This window comes from Schistocerca cancellata, chromosome 10 (assembly GCF_023864275.1).
Source record: "Schistocerca cancellata isolate TAMUIC-IGC-003103 chromosome 10, iqSchCanc2.1, whole genome shotgun sequence".
Classification (NCBI taxonomy): Eukaryota; Metazoa; Arthropoda; class Insecta; order Orthoptera; family Acrididae; genus Schistocerca; species Schistocerca cancellata.
This window is the reverse complement of record NC_064635.1, coordinates 144739869-144761852: the sequence shown is the minus strand read 5'-3', so window position 1 is coordinate 144761852 and position 21984 is coordinate 144739869. Positions and strand designations below refer to the sequence as shown.

Sequence of the window (21984 nt, the reverse complement as noted above, 5' to 3'; positions counted from 1 at the left end):
CTAAACGTATATAACATTGTAGCGTATTTTACACTGCATAAAAGTCACAGTATTTTTTGGTTCTAGATGAGTACAATGGTGCCCGTGCCCTTGGTCTGTGTGTCAGCGGCCAGACAGTTGGCGAACTTTTGAGAAGAGTTGTCAGTGAAATGTACCCGATTTCAAAGAAGGTGATCCTTCTGATAGGAACAAATGATATGCTTAGGGTATGTATAGTGCAGACAGTTACTTGTCTGTTGATATCTTTTTATTCAAAGTTTTGAAGTCTTTTCTCACTAACAGACAATGAAGTCCCAGCAAAACCTGCCATTAAAGAACATCAGTTTAGTGCTGTATTGCACAATGCTGAAAATTACAAATGGTTGCATTTACACTATGGTGACTGATTGATTGAAGAAGTTTCAGGAAATTACTTATGTTGTTTTAAGCCATCTATACTGCTATATAAAGACAAGTTGTCACTTAATATTGTTACCAAAACTCTCAAAAAGTAATTGATCGATGTACTTCAAATTTTTACATGATATTCTAGTAAACATTTGGACTGGCTTAGGCTACCTATTTTTTTAATATATATTTACTACATAAACACAGAGCTTTGTTAACAAATATCTCAGAAGGTTCTTGAGCAATTTACTGCAAATTTTTGATGACACAAATAAATATTCAGGCGAGCATAGGCTACATATTTTTTTAACATGTGTGAAAAGGAAAGTTGCTACTCACCATATAGTGGAGATACTGAGTTGCAGACAGGCACAACAAAAAACTGTCACCAATGTAGCTTTCGGCCAGTAAGGCCTTTGCCTTCAACACATACACACTCACGCAAACACAACTCTCACGCACGTGACTGCAGTCTCGAGCAACTGAGGCCCCACTGTGACAGTGTGGCCTCACTTTCCGATAGTCTTTTTGGTGTGCCTATCTGCGACTCAGTATCTCCGCTATTTGGTGAGTAGCAACTTTCGTTTTCACAATATTGCACATTCCATCCTGGATTTTCCATTGTTTGATTTAATGTGATGGCGTGGAGCAACGAAGTCTACCCACAGCCAGTAGACTGCAGTTTCAAAGTTGAAGCCCACAGACAGGCGGTAAGCAGCATATCACGGTTCTCCAGCAGTGCTGACCTGTAATGTGTGAAACTGTCATTCCGTAGGGGGTCGGTGATGCAGACGGAATGAACAGACATGCTGAGGACGAACTGTCCAAAACGGGTATTTAAAGCAATATATTGCATCACTATAGTAGGTTAGGCAGCCATTTGTTCTCTGGGAGTGATCATACGGCATCATTTGCACCCCTTTCTGTAACTATTTGCCATGTAGCAAAGAGGTACGGGTTTTGCCCTGCTTATGCAATACTGGCACTCCTTCTGTGTTCCAGGTTATGGTTGTGAAACACAGTCTGAGTTGGACATGGTACTTTTACCGTCTGTGTCGAACAGTAACTTCAAAAATGTGTTAGTGCAGGATTCCTGTGCATTCGCCCTGAATTTTTGGTTGCTGTCACCCTAGAGCAACTTCATATACATAGGCTATATTTACAAAAGTTTAACATTTAGCAGTTATTGTGTAACAAATCTCAAGAGTAGGTTTACTGCTCATTACCAGTCTACTCCTTAAAATCTAATTTTAATCTCTAATTACTATAATCTGGTAATAAGTGTTAAGACAGGTTAAATCCAGCTCTTATTGTTTACTTATGGCATGAAGCTGTTCCGTGGCAGTTTGATGAAGAAGTGGTAGGTCTGAAGGACTGGCAACTTTTAAATGTCAAGTGTAGATAGTGTACGTGTTGCTGTAAGAAACATGGCTATGTTAGTAGTTGGAACTCTGATAGTAATGTTCCGACACTGTTGTGCTCACAAATTTTGAATATGCCTGAACTTCTGTTATGTTGTAATATATCCTTCTTCCTCTGTGACTAGCTCATCGATCAAGTGTAAGAATTCTGTATTAAAGATATCATTAAGGACTCTGGGTCATTCCATGTCAGTTCAACCAGGGGCTCCAGCTCATAGTCTCAGATTTTACTGAAATTCAGTACACTAATTCTACCATGTGTGGAACACTCGTATACAAAGTATTTGTTTCCGCTGCCAATTAGTTACAGAATTATGACTTGTGAAAGAAGGTGGAGTGACCCAGAAATTGCAACCTGCATCTGGAAATCTATCTTCAGACCCAACTTCAGGTCTTAATAACTTTGGAACTATTCCACACAGTCAAGTGAAATTTTTACAATCCAGTAACATCCATTTAGAGAACACACTCCATGAATCACCAACAACATATTTCTGAGGAAAAATAAAAAATTCCAAAATGTGATTAAAAGAATGTAATACATTATAAGGTACATTTTGTAGGTGCCCTCTTTACCAAATATAATTCATTCAAAAAGGGTATAAATTATTTTGTGGTAAACTTAATGTGGCCTAAACACACACAGAACTCATCATGCCCATATCAGTCACAAAAACTGAGTTACATGCACACGAAAATACAAAAATTTGAAAAATTACCTGAAAAACATAGATTTTCAAAGTGTGATAGCACAAAATGGACAAGTGGTATCCAAGCCAAATTTCACACACTGCATCAGTAGACCGTAATGATATACGAGGGCAGTTCAATAAGTAATGCAACACATTTTTTTTCTCGGCCAATTTTGGTTGAAAAAACCGGAAATTTCTTGTGGAATATTTTCAAACATTCCCGCTTCGTATCGTATAGTTTCATTGACTTCCGACAGGTGGCAGCGCTGTACGGAGCTGTTAAAATGGCGTCTGTAACGGATGTGCGTTGCAAACAACGGGCAGTGATCGAGTTTCTTTTGGCGGAAAACCAGGGCATCTCAGATATTTATAGGCGCTTGCAGAATGTCTACGGTGATCTGGCAGTGGACAAAAGCATGGTGAGTCGTTGGGCAAAGCGTCTGCCATCATCGCCGCGAGGTCAAGCAAGACTGTCTGATCTCCCGCGTGCGGGCCGGCCGTGCACAGCTGTGACTCCTGCAGTGGCGGAGCGTGCGAACACACTCGTTCGAGATGATCGACGGATCACCATCAAACAACTCAGTGCTCAACTTGATATCTCTGCTGGTAGTGCTGTCACAATTGTTCACCAGTTGGGATATTCAAAGGTTTGTTCCCGCTGGGTCCCTCGTTGTCTAACCAAACACCATAAAGAGCAAAGGAGAACCATCTGTGCGGAATTGCTTGCTCGTCATGTGGCTGAGGGTGACAATTTCTTGTCAAAGATTGTTACAGGCGATGGAACATGGGTTCGTCACTTCGAACCTGAAACAAAACGGCAATCAATGGAGCGGCGCCACACCCACTCCCCTACCAAGAAAAAGTTTAAAGCCATACCCTCAGCCGGTAAAGTCATGGTTACAGTCTTCTGGGACGCTGAAGGGGTTATTCTGTTCGATGTCCTTCCCCATGGTCAAACGATCAACTCTGAAGTGTATTGTGCTACTCTTCAGAAATTGAAGAAACGACTTCAGCATGTTCGTAGGCACAAAAATCTGAACGAACTTCTCCTTCTTCACGACAACGCAAGACCTCACACAAATCTTCGCACCCGAGAGGAGCTCACAAAACTTCAGTGGACTGTTCTTCCTCATGCACCCTACAGCCCCGATCTCGCACCGTCGGATTTCCATATGTTTGACCCAATGAAGGACGCAATCCGTGGGAGGCACTACGCGGATGATGAAGAAGTTATTGATGCAGTACGACGTTGGCTCCGACATCGACCAGTGGAATGGTACCGTGCAGGCATACAGGCCCTCATTTCAAGGTGGCGTAAAGCCGTAGCATTGAATGGAGATTACGTTGAAAAATAGTGTTGTGTAGCTAAAAGATTGGGGAATAACCTGGTGTATTTCAATGCTGAATAAAACAACCCCTGTTTCAGAAAAAAAATGTCTTGCATTACTTATTGAACTGCCCTCGTATATCACAAAATTTCAGCATGTTATTGCAAGACATTTGTGCACAATGGAAGTTGACAGATGTATTTGGTGATGTGGCCATTTTTCCACAACACTATTTTGTATAAACGTATTGTAAACTGTTCTGCCTCTTCTTATCCGCGCCCACAACTGTTTAATCACTAAGCAACAACATATAGACAGATTAACACAACCTATCATTAATGTTTACTGTATCTTAACTGCTAAAAACCAGTCAATTTTGCTTTGAACAGAAGTTCTCCCACACTTTAGCTACTGTACTCTGTACATTGTGTGGCAAATTGTACTGTCTTCCTGACACTGTGGTAGGAACTGGAACTGTCATAAGAATATGTTCAAAAGCAATCCAAAACCTGTCTGCCAAACGTGGCCAATGAAATGATCTTTCTGGTCCTGCTAGTGCCATGAAGTTCACAAATACATCACCTTCTGCTTCACAGCACTCTGCAACACATCCTAAGTACCATTTGTCATCATAAACAGCAATAACATAGCAACCTGGATGTATGTTGCTGCTTTTGCTTCTGAATCCTGAGTCAGACACACTGTGAAGACACATGTTGTGCATGAACCTATAGTTATAACCAGACAGTCTGCTCATCTGCACATTGTCAGAGTCCGCTGGAGAGAAGTGATGATGGCTCTTTGTGCCTGCAACAGTTTTAATGTGTTCTAGTCAGCTTTTTAGCAACTCTTCGACTGATTTCACCTCATCTTTCGAAACATAGAATGATTGTATACCAGAGATATATTTCTGTACCCAGGTAAATAATGAAGAGGTGTCAGAATGTGACCTTCTGTAGGGTGCTGCAGACTAGCTCGTGATGCCATGTGCTTAATGGTAGCACCAATACCATCACATACATTTTTACCATGACTGGTTGCAAAAAAAATTCCATTCTCCGTGAATCTTAAAATCATGGTAATGCTTGCATAAATTTTTGAGATTTTTTACAGTTTTTGTACTGACTAGCTGCCCCATCACTGAAGTATGTATGTGAGGCAGCTTGTTTTCCACATATGCCATGACAGTGCGAATGTGGGCATGAACTGCAATGGCATCATGAATTAAACAGTCACTAAAAACGCACAGGTTCATGGGAGACACATCACCTGGTTCACCTCTATAGTAAATCGCAAATGGCTGGAGAGTTGCTTGACTGTTGTCCCAATGATGTCCTTGGATGGCATCTTGAACTATAAATGCATAATTTTCAGAAAAGTCTAGTATTACTATAATTTCATCTTGTTTCCAATTATCCTTACAAAACTGGAGAAAAGCTGATTGTGCTGTTGCTGTGAAGCTGTGTGTGGTCAGTTTGTCCATTTTTTGACAACACATTTCAACGGGGACTACTAAAGAGGACGTCGTTATCAGGAGAAAGAAAACTGGATCGGAGCGTGGAATGTCAGATGCCTTAATCGAGCAGGTAGGTTAGAAAATTTAAAAAGGGAAATGGATAGGTTAAAGTTAGATATAGTGGGAATTAGTGAAGTTCGGTGGCAGGAGGAACAAGGCTTCTGGTCAGGTACCTGCAGGGTTATAAACACAAAATCAAATAGGGGTAATGCAGGAGTAGGTTTAATAATGAATAGGAAAATAGGAATGCGGGTAAGCTACTACAAACAGCATAGTGAACGCATTATTGTGGCCAAGATAGATACGAAGCCCACACCTACTACAGTAGTACAAGTTTATATGCCAACTAGCTCTGCAGATGACAAAGAAATTGAAGAAATGTATGATGAAATAAAATAAATTATTCAGATAGTGAAGGGTGACGAAAATTTAATAGTCATGGGTGACTGGAATTCGGTAGTAGGAAAAGGGAGAGAAGGAAACGTAGTAGGTGAATATGGATTGGGGCTAAGAAATGAAAGAGGAAGCCGCCTGGTAGAATTTTGCACAGAGCACAACTTAATCATAGCTAACACTTGGTTTAAGAATCATGATAGAATGTTGTATACATGGAAGGATCCAGGAGATACTAAAAGGTATCAGATAGATTATATAATGGTAAGACAGAGATTTAGAAACCAGGTTTTAAATTGTAGGACATTTCCAGGGGCAGATGTGGACTCTGACCACAATCTATTGGTTATGACCTGTAGATTAAAACTGAAGAAACTGCAAAAAGGTGGGAATTTAAGGAGATGGGACCTGGATAAACTGAAAGAATCAGAGGTTGTACAGAGTTTCAGGGAGAGCATAAGGGAACAATTGACAGGAATGGGGGAAAGAAATACAGTAGAAGAAGAATGGGTAGCTTTGAGGGATGAAGTAGTGAAGGCAGCAGAGGATCAAGTAGGTAAAAAGACGAGGGCTAGAAGAAATCCTTGGGTAACAGAAGAAATATTGAATTTAATTGATGATAGGAGAAAATATAAAAATGCAGTAAATGAAGCAGGAAAAAAGGAATACAAACGTCTCAAAAACGAGATCGACAGGAAGTGCAAAATGGCTAAGCAGGGATGGCTAGAGGACAAATGTAAAGATGTAGAGGCTTATCTCACTAGGGGTAAGATAGATACTGCCTACAGGAAAATTAAAGAGACCTTTGGAGATAAGAGAACCACTTGTATGAACATCAAGAGCTCAGATGGAAACCCAGTTCTAAGCAAAGAAGGGAAAGCAGAAAGGTGGAAGGAGTATATAGAGGGTCTATACAAGGTCGATGTACTTGAGGACAATATTATGGAAATGGAAGAGGATGTAGATGAAGATGAAATGTAGATACAATACTGCGTGAAGAGTTTGACAGAGCACTGAAAGACCTGAGTCGAAACAAGGCCCCCGGAGTAGATAACATTCCATTTGAACTACTGACGGCCTTGGGAGAGCCAGTCCTGACAAAACTCTACTATCTGGTGAGCAAGATGTATGAAACAGGCGAAATACCCTCAGACTTCAAGAAGAATATAATAATTCCAATCCCAAAGAAAGCAGGTGTTGACAGATGTGAAAATTACCGAACAATCAGTTTAATAAGCCACATGCTGCAAAATACTAACACGAATTCTTTACAGACGAATGGAAAAACTAGTAGAAGCTGACCTCAGGGAAGATCAGTTTGGATTCCGTAGAAATACTGGAACACGTGAGGCAATACTGACCTTACGATTTATCTTAGAAGAAAGATTAAGGAAAGGCAAACCTACGTTTCTAGGTTTTGTAGACTTAGAGAAAGCTTTTGACAATGTTGACTGAAATACTCTCTTTCAGATTCTAAAGGTGGCAGGGGTAAAATACAGGGAGCGAAAGGCTATTTAGAATTTGTACAGAAACCAAATGGCAGTTATAAGAGTCAAGGGACATGAAAGGGAAGCAGTAGTTGGGAAGAGAGTAAGACATGGTTGTAGCCTCTCCCCGATGTTATTCAATCTGTATATTGAGCAAGCAGTAAAGGAAACAAAAGAAAAATCCGGAGTAGGTATTAAAATCCATGGAGAAGAAATAAAAACTTTGAGGTTCAATGGAATGGATAGCGTCTTGAAAGGAGTATATAAGATGAACATCAACAAAAGCAAAACGTGGATAATGGAATGTAGTCGAATTAAATTTGGTGATGCTGAGGGAATTAGATTAGGAAATGAGACACTTAAAGTAGTAAAGGAGTTTTGCTATTTGGGGAGCAAAATAACTGATGATCGGTGAAGTAGGGAGGATATAAAATGTAGACTGGCAATGGCAAGGAAAGCGTTTCTGAAGAAGAGAAATTTGTTAACATCGAGTATAGATTTAAGTGTCAGGAAGTCATTTCTAAAAGTATTTGTATGAAGTGTAGCCATGTATGGAAGTGAAACATGGACGATAACTAGTTTGGACAAGAAGAGAATAGAAGCTTTCGAAATGTGGTGCTACAGAAGAATGCTGAAGATTAGATGGGTAGATCACATACCTAATGGGGAGGTACTGAATAGGATTGGGGAGAAGAGAAGTTTGTGGCACAACTTGACCAGAAGAAGGGATCGGTTGGTAGGACATGTTCTGAGACATCAAGGGATCACCAATTTAGTATTGGAGGGCAGCGTGGAGGGTAAAAATCGTAGAGAGAGACCAAGAGATGAATACACTAAGCAGATTCAGAAGGATGTAGGTTGCAGTAGGTACTGGGAGATGAAGAAGCTTGCACAGGATAGAGTAGCATGGAGAGCTGCATCAAACCAGTCTCAGGAATGAAGACCACAATAACAACAACAACAACAACATTTCAACAAAATCTTCCACTGTACTTCGCTTTGTGTCAAGACTTGTGCGATCCATGTGTGTCATTGTTTATAAGAAACAAGTTCATCGTCATCCATAAGGAGTTCACCATACAGTTTGTTATTCATGTGTTCTGCAAGATTTGCCATACCAAGACACTTTTCACACCTGTGTATCATGCACTGGTAAGAACTGATGTCACACACTAGCAGCTTCATTTCACCTTTGTAATCCAGACCAAAATCCTTTATAGCAGCAAACATCAGCTTAGCATTTTGATGGGTCTCACATATACAAACATTGTGTGTGCCCCTTGCACTTACAGGCACAACCCATTTTGGCCGAAGATTGAAAAAAAGATGATAAACCTATTTTGGTATTCTACATATAGTTCTGATATGTTGCATAGCAACAGTCTTTTTTGCATCTGTACACGTATATTTCCCGTTTTCACCGTTACATAGTTTTTTTTTCCCAGGCATTATTCGGCTATAGTCATTATTTTCACAAAACTCTGACACTAGCACCTTTATTTCTGAACTCAATTGCTTACTCTAAGCCTGCTGAAGTTGTGGAAGCACTCCTTGGGTTGCTTTTATTTTCCTAGCTTGCTTTACCATATATGTAGAAACATTGAATTCCTTTGCACTGTAGTCAGTAGACCAGCTGGAAAGTGCAATGGTAAGAATAGCTACTTTTTTGTGGCGTGTGGATATAGCACATTTTTCTTTCAAATCATGCACAATTTTGTCCAAATCAGAGCATTTCTGACATGATTTCTGTTCCTTTGGAGCAGATTGTTCTTTCTCATCCACCATTAGTGTGTCAGCTATTTTGTGTTTTAATTCCATTTGAACGCTGAAAGGCATAATCAGTCTTAAATGGTGGTGGTGATGGTGGTGATGATGATGATGATGATGATGATGATGATGATGATGATGAATTCCATTTGAGCTTATTGTAGTTTTCTTCTACCATAGCTGGGCCTGTCTCTCTTACCAACTTTGTGTCTCTTCGTGGGAGACAAACCAAGAGCAGCCACTGAAGTATTTAATTGCTCATCCGCTGTGGTTGTAAGTGGCTGATACTCTTCGTCGCTGTCATGTAAATTATCAGAATATTCTTCATTTTTTAGTAGTGTAACACACCCGGAACATAACTTTTGTCCTGGTTTCATGTTAAGTCCCATGCACTGATTCACTTTCAATACTGATTTTATATCAATTTCTCTGAGGCTACACTTCACTGCCTTCTTATGAATCCGAAATGGATCAAAACAACTTCTTTGTAGGAAAGAATACTTATCCAGAAACACTTTCATATGATGATAACAAACACTAAAGTTTCCTGGAAATGTACTTCTTGTGCCCACAGGGTGTATCCCAGATCTCTATAGCAACAAATCTTGGTCCGATTCATCCAGATCATACAGTACAAAGCGAATGCCACATTTTGTTCCATATGTTGTTTTATGACATTCAGATGCTTGTGCTCTACCAATATTGCAACTTGTTTGAATAAAAGCACCACTAGTACACTCTTTTGCCTTCATACTGACTTTCCCCAACAGTACTGACCAGTTTGAACTAGAATCCTAAAAACATGAGTAACCTGTAATTGTTGCTTGTTTCCTTTGTTGTTCCTGCCTAACAGTGACTCATTCTGTCCCTGAAAACTACATTGTTTAACTTTCTGTTGCCTAATGGTTCCCAACAATTGCTCCAGCTTTATCTGAATCAAGCTGTCGGCATCATCACTATTACTTGCTAAATTGTGTTACAAGAAACGTAACCAAATATATCTCTGTCAACTTTTATTGTACATTAATGCCTTGCAATAACAAGTTGAAATTTTGCCACATACTATATTATGGTCTACTTATGCAGTGTGTGAAATTTGGCTTATATATCATTTGTACCTTCTGTGCTACCACACTTAGAAAATCCATGTTTTTCTGGTAATTTTTCAAATTTTTGTATTTTCGTGTGCATGTAACTCTGTTTGTGTGACTGGTATGGGCAAGATGAGTTCTGTGTGTGTTTAGGCCACATTAAGCTTACCACAAAAAAAAAAATTATACCCATTTTGAGTGAATTATATTTGGCATGGAGGGCACCTACAATATGTATCTTTTAACATATTACATTGTTTTAATCACATTTCGGAATTTTTTTTTATTTTCCCTCAGAAATATGTTGTTGGTGTTTCCATTCATAGTGTGTTCTCTAAGTGGATGTTAGTGGGTTGTAAAAATTTCACTGGACTGTGTGGAATTGTTCCAAAGTTATTAAGACCTGAAATTGGGTCTGATGATAGATTGCCAGATGTGGGTTGCAATTTCCGGGTCATGCCACCACCTTTCACAAGCCATAATTCTGGAACTAGTTGGCAGGGGAACTTAAAATTTTGTACATGAGTGTTCCACACTTGGTAGCATTGGTGTGCTAAATTTCAGCCAAATCTGGGACGATCAGCTGGAACATTTTCTCTAACTGGTTGAATTAACATGGAATGACCCTATATCCATTTGCATCACCTTAGCTGGACAAACAATAACACTCCCTGTTTTATGTTGCTTGATTGTTACAGCAGTGTGATCATTGCCTTGTTCCGTAATTATTAAGACTTCCTAATGTATAGTTGCACCCATTTAATCATGGTTTCCCACTTCATCATATATGGGTGAATGGTGAAGCAGTGATACCACCCAGAGGGATCACAATTCTTTTGTGAGTATGTGCTCAGTAAATACACACATTGTCCCCATTGTTGGGTTTGATCTGCCAGCAATTTTCAAAATTCTCCATTCGTGCAGCTAAGGTTGCTCAATGTGGTCCTTTGTGCCTTCCCTTTAATAAGACAATATACCGAAAACCCAGCACGGTAGCCATCCCGTTGTGGGGACAGGTCGTCAAGTACCTGCTTGCTGGTAACCCCCTCACCAGGCAGGGTTCACACGTTTGGTGCCTGAGCTGAAAACCCACATGTACACCAAAGAGTATGTGCCTGTTGTGACTGCGACTCCGACCAACGGTTTACTGACTAGGTAGCTGTTGCTGAGGCTGACTGGCGCCCATGGGGAGAGCCCCCATTTGGAGTGGATGGCCTGGTGGCGGATGAGCCGCAAATGAAGCAGATGAAGTTATCTCCCACTAGTGGCCATATGGCCCCAGCTCTCCATATAGAAGGAAAGGCCTCTTTCAATGCATAGAGATAAGACCCTAACATGTTCCCTTCCCTGGCTACATTGTGAGAGGAATGTAAGCCTAAGCAGCAAGCAGAGCAATACTTGGTTTGCACAAGGACTGATGGTGATTTCTTCTTGGCCATTCTTATTCTTTATGGAGAACGTACAAGACGAGTTTGACGAAGTGGCAGCCATCTCTAAAATGAAAAGTGTATCAATTTTTATGAAAACAGCATCCCCTGTCCAGTCACGGGCGCTGCTCCCATGTAACGAGTTGGGCGACATAATGGTGACTGCAGCTCCCCGTAATAGCCTAAATATGGTTCAGGGCATCATTTTCCACCGAGACCTGCTCTTGTAATCTGATGATGAGCTATTCACCAACTTGGTGCTATGTGGTGCACACTTTCTGGCATGTCCATAAGGGGCTAAATGACAATGCTTCAAGTGGTTGAAATTCGGTCACTCGTCTTCGCACTGCGATGCTAGTCCCATCTGTAGATATTGTGGATGGCCGCTACATGCGAATGCTCCTTGTGCTGCCCCTCCATCTGTGTCAACAGTGGAAAGCATTATTCTCGCTGCTTGTCAGATTGCACCGTTTTCCAGAAAGAGAAGAAAATACGAGAATTTAAGACCTTGTCAAGAGACCAAAAAGTATGAGCGGGTGCAGCAGAGCCTGTTATGTTGATGGTGTGAATGGAGCGGTCTACTGCCTGTCGAATCTCTGGAACAGTTCTGAAGCAAATGCCACGAAGTGGTTCCTTCATCTTTGGAATCAAATCAAAGTCGCAAGGACTTAAGTCCGGGGAGTATGGTGGACGGTACAGTACTTCCCAGTCCCATAGACCAAACAGAGCAGCCACAGCTTGCGCTGTATTTGCCCACACATTGTCGTGCCAAATGATGGGTGGGTTGCGCAGAAAGAGTCTCCGCTTCTTTCGCAAAGCTGATTGCAGGTGATGCTCCAAAAATGGACAGTAATACTGTGCACTGACAGTCTGCCATGGAGGATTGTAATGCATTAGGATAACACCATCACAGCCATACACGAGAATCACCATAACTTAGACCATTCCATTCGCACCATCTACAGAAGCAGCTCTGCTAACAGGAAACTATGCCTTCCACACTGCTGGCAATGGGTTCTACACGATGCTGGTGACTACTTTGAAGGAAAGTAACAGGTGCAAACATGTAACTCTTTTTTATCGGTTGTGAATAAATAGTTGCCCCTATTTTAGTTCCAACCCTCGTATAAATGTTTCATACACTACAGCTGCAACGACATTGCCCCCTTTGATGACGGTACTTCTACCTGTCATACCTCCTACAGTGGGCCCTCAGGGCTGTTCGAACAAGCCTGCCTCCGCCCTTCCCCCTTCGCGATGGTTGGATCTCTCCTCTTCCTGCTTCCCCCTCAGTTACTTCAGGATCAGTGACTTCCCACCCACCGAGGACATTGGTCCCCATATCCCAGCTGCAGGCAAATCGCCTTCCTCCAGCTTCTCTCGCCAGGAAGGGATCCCTCAGGACACTTCTTTTCGAGGCTCCTACCAATCTACAACAGTGTACCAGCCAGGGCTGAAGGAGCCACAGACTGCTAGTTGCAGGGCTTTGCAATCATTATTATTACTGGAAACTGGTTCAGAGAAGCTCTTGCAATCATCCAAAGACAAGGAAAAGTTCTCCAAGAAGGAGGTTTCTCCATGCTGCCAGATTCCGCCTGTTCCACTCCTGTGGCCGAGACAGAGATTCTGGTGGCCCCTGATTCCCCAGGTTGCAACAAACAATGGAACTAAAACCTATGTTTGTGTATGCCTTAACCCCTCACTTGAAGCAGCAGGTGACCCAAGGCATAATCCACCTCCTTGATCCCTTCATGGCCTCACAGTACATCGACAGCATTATTCTCCAGTGGAACTGTTGCTGTTTCTTCCACCACCTGGCTGGGCTACATCTTCTGAGCACTTTGTCTCAGGAGACTTGGTTTCCAGCAAAACAGACCCTGGCCTTTCGTGGATACTGGAGACATTATGGGAATCATGCTGCCTATGACAGGGTGTCGGACAGTGTTTGCATTTATGTTCTGGATATTTTATATAGCGAACTTGTGCCTCTTAATACACCTTTGGCAGCTGTAGCTGTTCGGGTAAGGGCGTTTCGGGATATTACCATCTGCAGTGTTTACCTCCCTCCCCTTGGTGAAGTGCCAATGTCCCCCCCATGAACCATGGACCTTGATGTTGGTGGGGAGGCTTGTGTGCTTCAGCAATACGGGTAGCCATATTGTAGGTGCAACCACAACAGAGGGGTATCTGGTGAGAGGCCAGAAGACGTGGTTTCTGAAGAGGGGCAGCAGCCTTTTCAGTAGTAGCAGGAACAACAGTCTGGGTGATTGACTGAAATAGCCTTGTAACATCAACCAAAACAGCTCTTCTGTACTGGTACTGTGAATGGCTGAAAGTAAGGGGAAACTACAGCTGTAATTTTTCTCACTGGCATGCAGGCCTACTGTGTGGTTAAATGATGATGGCATCGTCTTGGGTGAAATATAGATACAGTGGCACTTCATGAAGTTTGGTGGCAGGAGATTAAGGCTTCTGCCAGGTGAACACAGGGCAATAAATACAAAATCAAATAGGGGTAATCCAGGAGTACTTTTAATAATGAATAAACAATAGGAATGAGGATAAGGTACTACAAATAGCATAGTGAATGCCTTATCGTAGCCAAGATACACACGAAGCCCACACCCATCAAAGTAGTAAAAGTTTATATTCCAACTAGCTCTGCATCTGGTGAAGAGATTGAAGAAATGTATCACAAGATAAAAGAAATTATTCAGGTAGCCAAGGGAGATGAAAATTTAACAGTCAAGGGGTGACTGGTATTCTGTAGTAAGAAAAGGAAGAGAAGGAAAAATAATAGGTGAATATGGACTGGGGGAAAGGAATGAAAGAGAAAGCTGCTTGGTGGAATTTGCACAGAGCATAATGTAATAATAGCTAACACTTGGTTTAAGAATCGTGAAAGAAGGTTGTATACACTGAAGAGACCTGGAGACACTGGAAGGTTTCAGATTGATTATATAAATGTTAAACAGATATTTAGGAACCAGGTTTTAAACTGTAAGACATTACCAGGGGCAGATGTGGACTCTGACAACAATTTGTTTATGAACTGTAGTTTAAAACTTAATAAACTGCAAAAAGGTAGGAATTTGAGGAAATGAGACCTGGATAAACTGAAAGAACAACAGATTGTAAAGAGCTTCAGAGGGAGCATTAGGTAACAATTGACAAGATCGGGGGAAAGGAACACAGTAGAAGAAGAGTGGATAGTTTTGAGAGGTGAAATACTGAAGGCGGCAGAGGATCAAGTACCGTATTTACTCGAATCTAAGCCGCACTCGAATCTAAGCCGCACCTGAAAAATGAGACTCGAAATAAAAGAAAAAAAAAATTTCCCGAATCTAAGCCGCACGTGAAATTTGAGACTCGAAATTCAAGGGGAGAGAAAAGTTTTACGCCGCACCTCCAAATCGAAACAAAGTTGGTCCATTGTAATATGACACAATTTAGGTCGAATGAATAACGATACAGCTACAGTAGTTTGGTTCGAGTCGTAAGCTTAGCAGTTAAGCTTCAACAGGTAGCCATTGCTATGCGTCAGGCGCTCCGTCCGTATTTATACGGGTACCCTTCCTTTTTCACTTGCTTCGTCTGGTTTGAATCGATTTCTTATTTTGCTTTAATCTGATAAGTGCCGTTTTCTTTGTTATAGATGTCTGTCACTCTAAGCTGAAAATGCATTACTGTACTATGTCACGTATTGTTTGTCGCATTCTGATAGTGTGTGTTTACGGCCTGTCGCCGCTCGCGGCATGGCTTGCTTTTGTGATCGCTACTGCCGCTTACAATAAATAAATAAAAAAGGAGAGAGAGAGAGAGGAATCGTCTCATTAGCGAAACAATGGCAAAAGACTGCTATTTGTTGTTAATTACACTGCTGCTTTCTTTGATAATGTTTAACAAGAACCAAATAATAGACTGCGTATGATAGAACATGTTCTGAACGAGAGTTAGGCGAAAATTTTTCTCCGTTTGAAAATCTTTGCGGCCGCTTCTTTAGTACATCAAATTCTGCACACAAATTAGTCATCTTGCTGTGCTTCATTTCTGACTGTATCACTATTAGGTATAAGAATAATATGAATATAAACATGACAGGATATGTACATTCTTCCGCGTTTGCTGTTGTCTCACTCTACTTTCGTAGTTTATTAGGCAGACTGGAATTAAATGAGATAGCAGCAAACACGAAGGAATACATGGCTAAATGTTTATATTCGCATTCTTTCTTATGGTGAAGAGAATACTGCATGTGATTCACATTTCATCAGGTTCCTATTAGCAACCATCTCTTCTCACAGGTAGGAAAAAATTTAGAACGTAGAGTTGGCCATATTGACAAACATCCCAACAGTCTTGCCAGTCGGATTTTCGTAGTACATTGAAATTCTGCTACATTTGAAGATGAACAATACGGAATTTGTACTTACTTTGTTGGATAATGTATGAAAATGCAGTGGTCGAAACTCAGGGCGGAGAAAAAAAGCTCGTCTTCCACCGTTTAAAAAAAAAAAAAAATTATTTACTGACGCAGAGGTTTTGGCGCCAATATTTATCTTTGTGCCTACAAAGCATGCCTGTATAGCGCTACATATATTCGACGGGAGAAGTTAGTTGTGGCAGCACCTACCAACATTTTTCAGAACTTCCGCTTGCTTTGCACTCGATTCTAAGCCGCAGGCGGTTTTTTGGATTGCAAAAACCGGAAAAAAAGTGCGGCTTAGATTTGAGTAAATACGGTAGATAAAAAGAAGAGGGCTAGTAGAAATTCTTGCGTAACACAAGAGATATTGAATTTAATTGATGAAAAGAGAAAATACAAAAACGCAGTAAATGAAGCAGGCAAAACGGAATACAAACGTCTCATAAATGAGATAAACAGGAAGTGAAAAATGGCTAATCGGGAATGGCTACTGAGGACAAATATACGGATGTAGAAGCATATATCATTAGGGGTAAGATAGATGCCACCTACAGGAAAATTAGAGAGACCTTTGTAGAAAAGAGGACCACCTGTATAAATATAAAGAACTCAGGTAGTAAACCAGTCCTAAGCAAAGAAGGCAAAAGCAGAGAGGTGGAAGAAGTATATAGAGGGTTGATACAAGGGAGATGGACTTGAGGGCAATATTATGGAAATAGAAGAGGACGCAGATGAAACTGAGATACGAGATATGATACTGCGTGAAGAATTTGACAGAGCACTGAAAGACCTAAGGTGAAACAAGGCCCTGGGAATAGAGAACATTCCGTTAGATTAGATTAGATTCAGTTTTCGTTCCATGGACCCGAAAAATGAGATGATTCTCATGGGTATGGAACATGTCAGAAAGTATAACATAAAACATTTGAATATAATACTTAATACACTGATCATTTGTCAGGAAATTGTCGTAATAGGTGAATGCAATGCAGTAAACTGGAATGGATAATATTTACACAATTAACACACTGTCGGATTGAAACATTGTTATGCACTATTAATAAATTTATCATACACAAAATACCTAATCTTGACTGTTGTGACCAAGTGCTGTCAAAACTGAAATCTAACAGACATTTTTACTTAAGCTGGCTTAACAGTGTCTGTTAAGATATTCATCTACAGAGTAGGAGGAGTTGCCTATAAAAAAGTCTTTCAAACTCTGTTTAAACTGTGCTTTATCTGAAACCAAGTTAGAATTACTGATATCCTTGGGAGAGCCAACCATAACAAAACTCTTCCATCTGGTGAGCAACAGGCATGAGACAGGTGAAATACCCTCAGATGTCAAGAAGAATATAATAATACCAGTTTCAAAGAAAGCTGGTGCTGACAGGTGTGAAAATTGCCGCACTATCAGTTTAATAAGTCACGGTTGCTGACTGTGTGACAATAAATTGTTTTCTTGTAATTCAGCGGATTACTCCTATTTCACTTTCTGGGTATAGGTGTGACTTGGGTAATTTTCCAATCTTCAGGTACGGTTCTTTCTGTGAGCAATTGGTTGTATTATAACTGCTAAATATGGAGCATACTCTGAGAGGAACCTGACTGGTATACAATCTGGAGCTGAGGCTTTGCCTTTATTAAGTGATTTAAGCTGCTTTGCTACACCGGGGATATGTACTTCTATGTTTCTCATCTTGGCAGTTGTTTTTGATTGGAATTCATGAATATTTAATTTGTCATCTTTGGTGAAGGAGTTTTGGAAAACCGTGTTTAATAACTCTGCTTATATGGCACTGTCATCAGTGACTTCACTGTTGTCATTTCATAGTGGAGGTATTGATCGCGTCTTGCGACTGATGCGTTTTACGTATGACCAGAATCACCCTGGGTTTTCTGCCTGATTCCGAGACAAGAGTTTCGTTGTGGGAATTATTAAAAGCATCTCACATTGAAGTACGTGCTATATTTTGAACTTCTGCAAAACTTTGCCAATCTTAGGGATTTTGCGTTCTTTTAAATTTGGCACGATTTTTTTGTTGCTTCTCCAACAGCGATATGACCCGTTTTGTGTACCATGGAGGATCAGTAACATCACTTATTAATTTATGTGGTATATATCTCTCAATTTCCATCAACACTATCTCTCTGAAATTATTCCACATCTTTTCTAAGCTTATGTGATCAGATCGGAAGGAGTGGAGATTGTCTCTTAAAAAGGCGTTAAGAGCATTTTTATCAGCATTTTTAAATAAATGAACTTTGCATTTCTTTTTTACGGTTGTGGGTGTTGTGGTATTTAGCCTAGCAGCAACTGCCTTTTGGTGGCTAATCCCTGTATTCGTCATGATACCCCCTATTAGTCCAGGATTATTTGTTGCTAAGAGGTCAAGTGTGCTTTCGCAGCCATTTACACTTCGAGTGGGCTCATGAACTAATTGTTCAAAATAATTTTCTGAGAAAACATTCAATACAATTTCGAATGACGTTTTATGCCTGCTGCCAGCTTTAAATGTGTAATTATTCAGCATATTGAGGGTAGATTGAAGTCACCAAGACTACAATTGTATGAGTGGGGTACCTATTTGAAATGAGGCGCAGGTTTTCTTTGATCTGTTCAGCAACTATATCTTCTGAGTAAAACAATCCAATTAATAGTTTAGTCCGATTGTCAAGTATAACCTCTACCCGTACTATTTCACAGGAACCATGTACTTCAATTTCAGTACTAGATAAACTACTTCTGACAGCAATAAATACTCCACCACCAACTGTATTTAATCTATCCTTTCCGAACACTGGTAGGGTGTTTGAAAACATTTCGGCTGAACTAATTTCTGGCTTTAGCCAGCTTTCTATACCTATAACTATTTGAGCTTCAGTGCTTTCTATTAGTGCTTGGAGCTCTGGTTCTTTCCCAGCACAGATACAACAATTTACAACTACAGTACCAATCGATTCTACAACTACCTTACTGTGTTTTACCTGCCCCCTTTTAGACGGATGCCCTTTCCGTGGTTCCTTAAGACCCTCTAACCTAAAAAGCCGCCCAGTCCCTTCCACACAGCCCCCACTACCCATGTAGCCACTTCCTGTGTGTAGTGGACTCCTGACCTATTAAGCGGAACCCGATGGCGCAATTCAAGGAATCTGCAGCCTACACGGTCACAGAATCGCCTGAACCTCTGCACCAAAGGACCATAGGCAGTTCTGTCGACAATGCTCCAGATGGTGAGCTTCACCTTAATTTCACAAGCAAGACTGGCAGTCTTTACAATTTCTGCTAGTTGCCCGAAACCCAGAGAGAATCTCCTCCAATCCAGAGTGACACACGTCATTGGTACCGACACGAGCCACCACCGTGGCTGCACCCTGTACTCTGCATGGCGTCCGGAAGCACCTTTTCCACATCCAGAATGACTCCCCCTCATATGCACATGGAGTGCGCACTTGCTTCCTTCCCCTACTTGGCAGCCATGTCCCTAAGGGGCCCCATCACGCACCTAATGTTGGAGCTCGCAACTACCAGCAAACCACCCTCTGTGAATGCCCACACCTTGTGGGCCGAGAAGCTTCCTCTGGAACAGTGTGAACAACTGTATCCATCTTGGAGACTTCCTCAGCCGCAGATGACGCCAGAAACCTGTTCGTCAAACGAACTGGTGAGGCCCTACGATTGGCCCTTCGGAAAGTCTTTCACTGTCTGCCAGACTTTGGAATGATCTCCCACTCGACCACGGGTGAGGGGTCAATCTCAATGCAGGCAGTACCCGGGGCAGCCATAGCAGTGGACCGATCAGCGAACATGTGGGACGCGCTTGACATCCCTCGCATACCTGCATCCAGCCCCCCACAGTGATGCCCCTTGGCAGCAGCCTCTAGCTGCATGACGGAAGTAAACACTGCCTGGAGCTGTGAGCGAAGGGTCAACAACTCAGCCCGCATCTGTACACAGCAAACCATTACTGAAGTCGCTCCTGTTTGAAAGTCGTAAAAATATGTAATAAACGAACAGTGTACTCTCCTTATAAGCAGCTAGAACTAGCGGTGCGCTCTCACTGACGATCTAGCCGACACTGAGCTGTTCTAAACAAAACAAACAAAAGCTTGTATGATACAAGGATTGATACAAGGGTCGACACTGAATTGCTTCCGATGATACTTATTATTAAATGGACCAACTGCTTCTGGAATAGCATAATACATGAAGCAATAGAGATCAAAATATCAGTCAACACCCTCTATAAAGACGGTGGATTGCGGCTGGAATGGCTTGGGATCCCATGATCGGGGAGTTGGAGCTGGTATGGGACTAGACACCAGTGACATCACTGATGGTGGCGTGGCTATGTAAGTACACTTGACAATGGCTGAGGAGATCTCTGCCAAAAGCTGGTGAGTACTTAACCTGTTGATGTGACTTGAAATGCAAGAATATTTTATTAATGAATATCGCCGTGAAAGCATGCATTCATACATACTGAACTGTGCTCCTTGCCAGATGGCCATTCTGGCACTGGTGAGTCCTTTCTCATGTGTAGCAACTTCTTGAGCAACTTGCAAGCTCTTGACCAGTGTTACCCTCGCCATTCCTCAGTCATGGTTATCCAGGATTCCCTATATACCCATGAACGTTGTAGACGCTCGGTGTCCTTTGTCTGAACTGTGGGTCACATTGGGGTCCCGGGGAATGAACCTGCTGATATGTTAGCCAAAGTGGCTACCAGTAAGCCAACTCTTGATATAAATAATTTGGAAACAGACCTCTGATCGGTATTACGCTGTCAACTTTTAGGGATCTGGAATATGGAATGAACGGGTGATGAAGGAGACTACAAAATTGTGGAGGTTCTCCATGCAGGCTTCTCGCAAGGACTCTACCATCCTTTGCCTGCTTCACACTGGCCATATTCACGTGACTCAGTCATCTCCTCCATCATGCAAGGACCCACCCTACTGTCATTTTGGATCCTCTTTGACAGTGGTCCACATCTTGCTGGACTGTCCCAATCTAGCTGCCCTGAGGCAGACTCTTATTATTATTCCTGCCTCACTACATCTTGTATTAGGAGACAATACTGCAGTGGCTGACTTAGTTTTATGTTTTATTCGTGAAGAGAGCTTTTCCCAACCCCTTTGAGGAGGGGCCACTTAACCTTATTACCCCATTGAGGGGTTGTAAGGGTACTCTATTGCCTCTTCTGCCCAGACTGGGTTGCGGCTGTCTGAGCTTGGTGGTCCATCCCAGCCCACACCCTATCTGTTCCTTTAACTTTCCTCCCACCCTCTCACTTTGTCTTTTTGACTTGTTCAACTTATGTCTATCTGTGCTTCTCCTGCCCTGTCTGTGTTGATAGTCTTACCTAGCCAATTTCTGAGTGATTGAGGTACACTGTGTATCTGGACACCCCAAAAAACAAGTTTTTCATATTAGGTGCATTGTGCTACCACCTACTGCCAGATATTCCTTATGAGTGACCTCAGTAGTCATCAGACATCGTGAGAGAGCAGAATGGGGCACTTTGCAGAACTCATGGACTTTAAACGTGGTCAGGTGTTCTGGTGTCACTTGTGTCATGTTTCTGTATGCAAGATTTCCACACTCCTAAACACCCGTAGGTCCACTGTTTCCCATGTGATAATGAAGTGGAAACATGAAGGGCAAAAGCGTACAGCTCGATCTCGTCTGTTGACTGACAGAAACCACCGACAGTTGAAGAGGGCCGTAATGTGTAATAGGCACACATCTATCCAGGCCATCACACAGGAATTCCAAACTGCATCAGGATCCACTCAAGTACTGTGACAGTTAACCGCGAGGTGCGAAAACTTGGATTTCGTGGTCAAGCAGCTGCTCATAAGCCACACATCACACTGGGAAATGCCAAACAATGCCTCACTTGGTGTAAGGAGCATAAACATTGGACGATTGAACAGTGGAAAAACATTGTGTGGAGTGACAGATCACAGTACACAATGTGGCAATCTGATGGCAGGGTGGGGGTATGGCAAATGCCCAGTGAACGTCATCTGCCATTGTGCG

General features: G+C 41.7%; 1 protein-coding gene across 1 annotated transcript in view; it reads left to right on the top strand.

Annotated features, from left to right (window-relative positions):
• Nucleotides 1-21984, top strand: part of LOC126106764 (uncharacterized) — a 162549-nt gene that overhangs the window by 91718 nt on the left and 48847 nt on the right. Inside the window, exon 4 of the mRNA XM_049913140.1 lies at nt 67-206. Within this exon, the coding sequence (XP_049769097.1) occupies nt 67-206 (140 nt within the window). The remainder of the gene's footprint in view (nt 1-66; nt 207-21984) is intronic.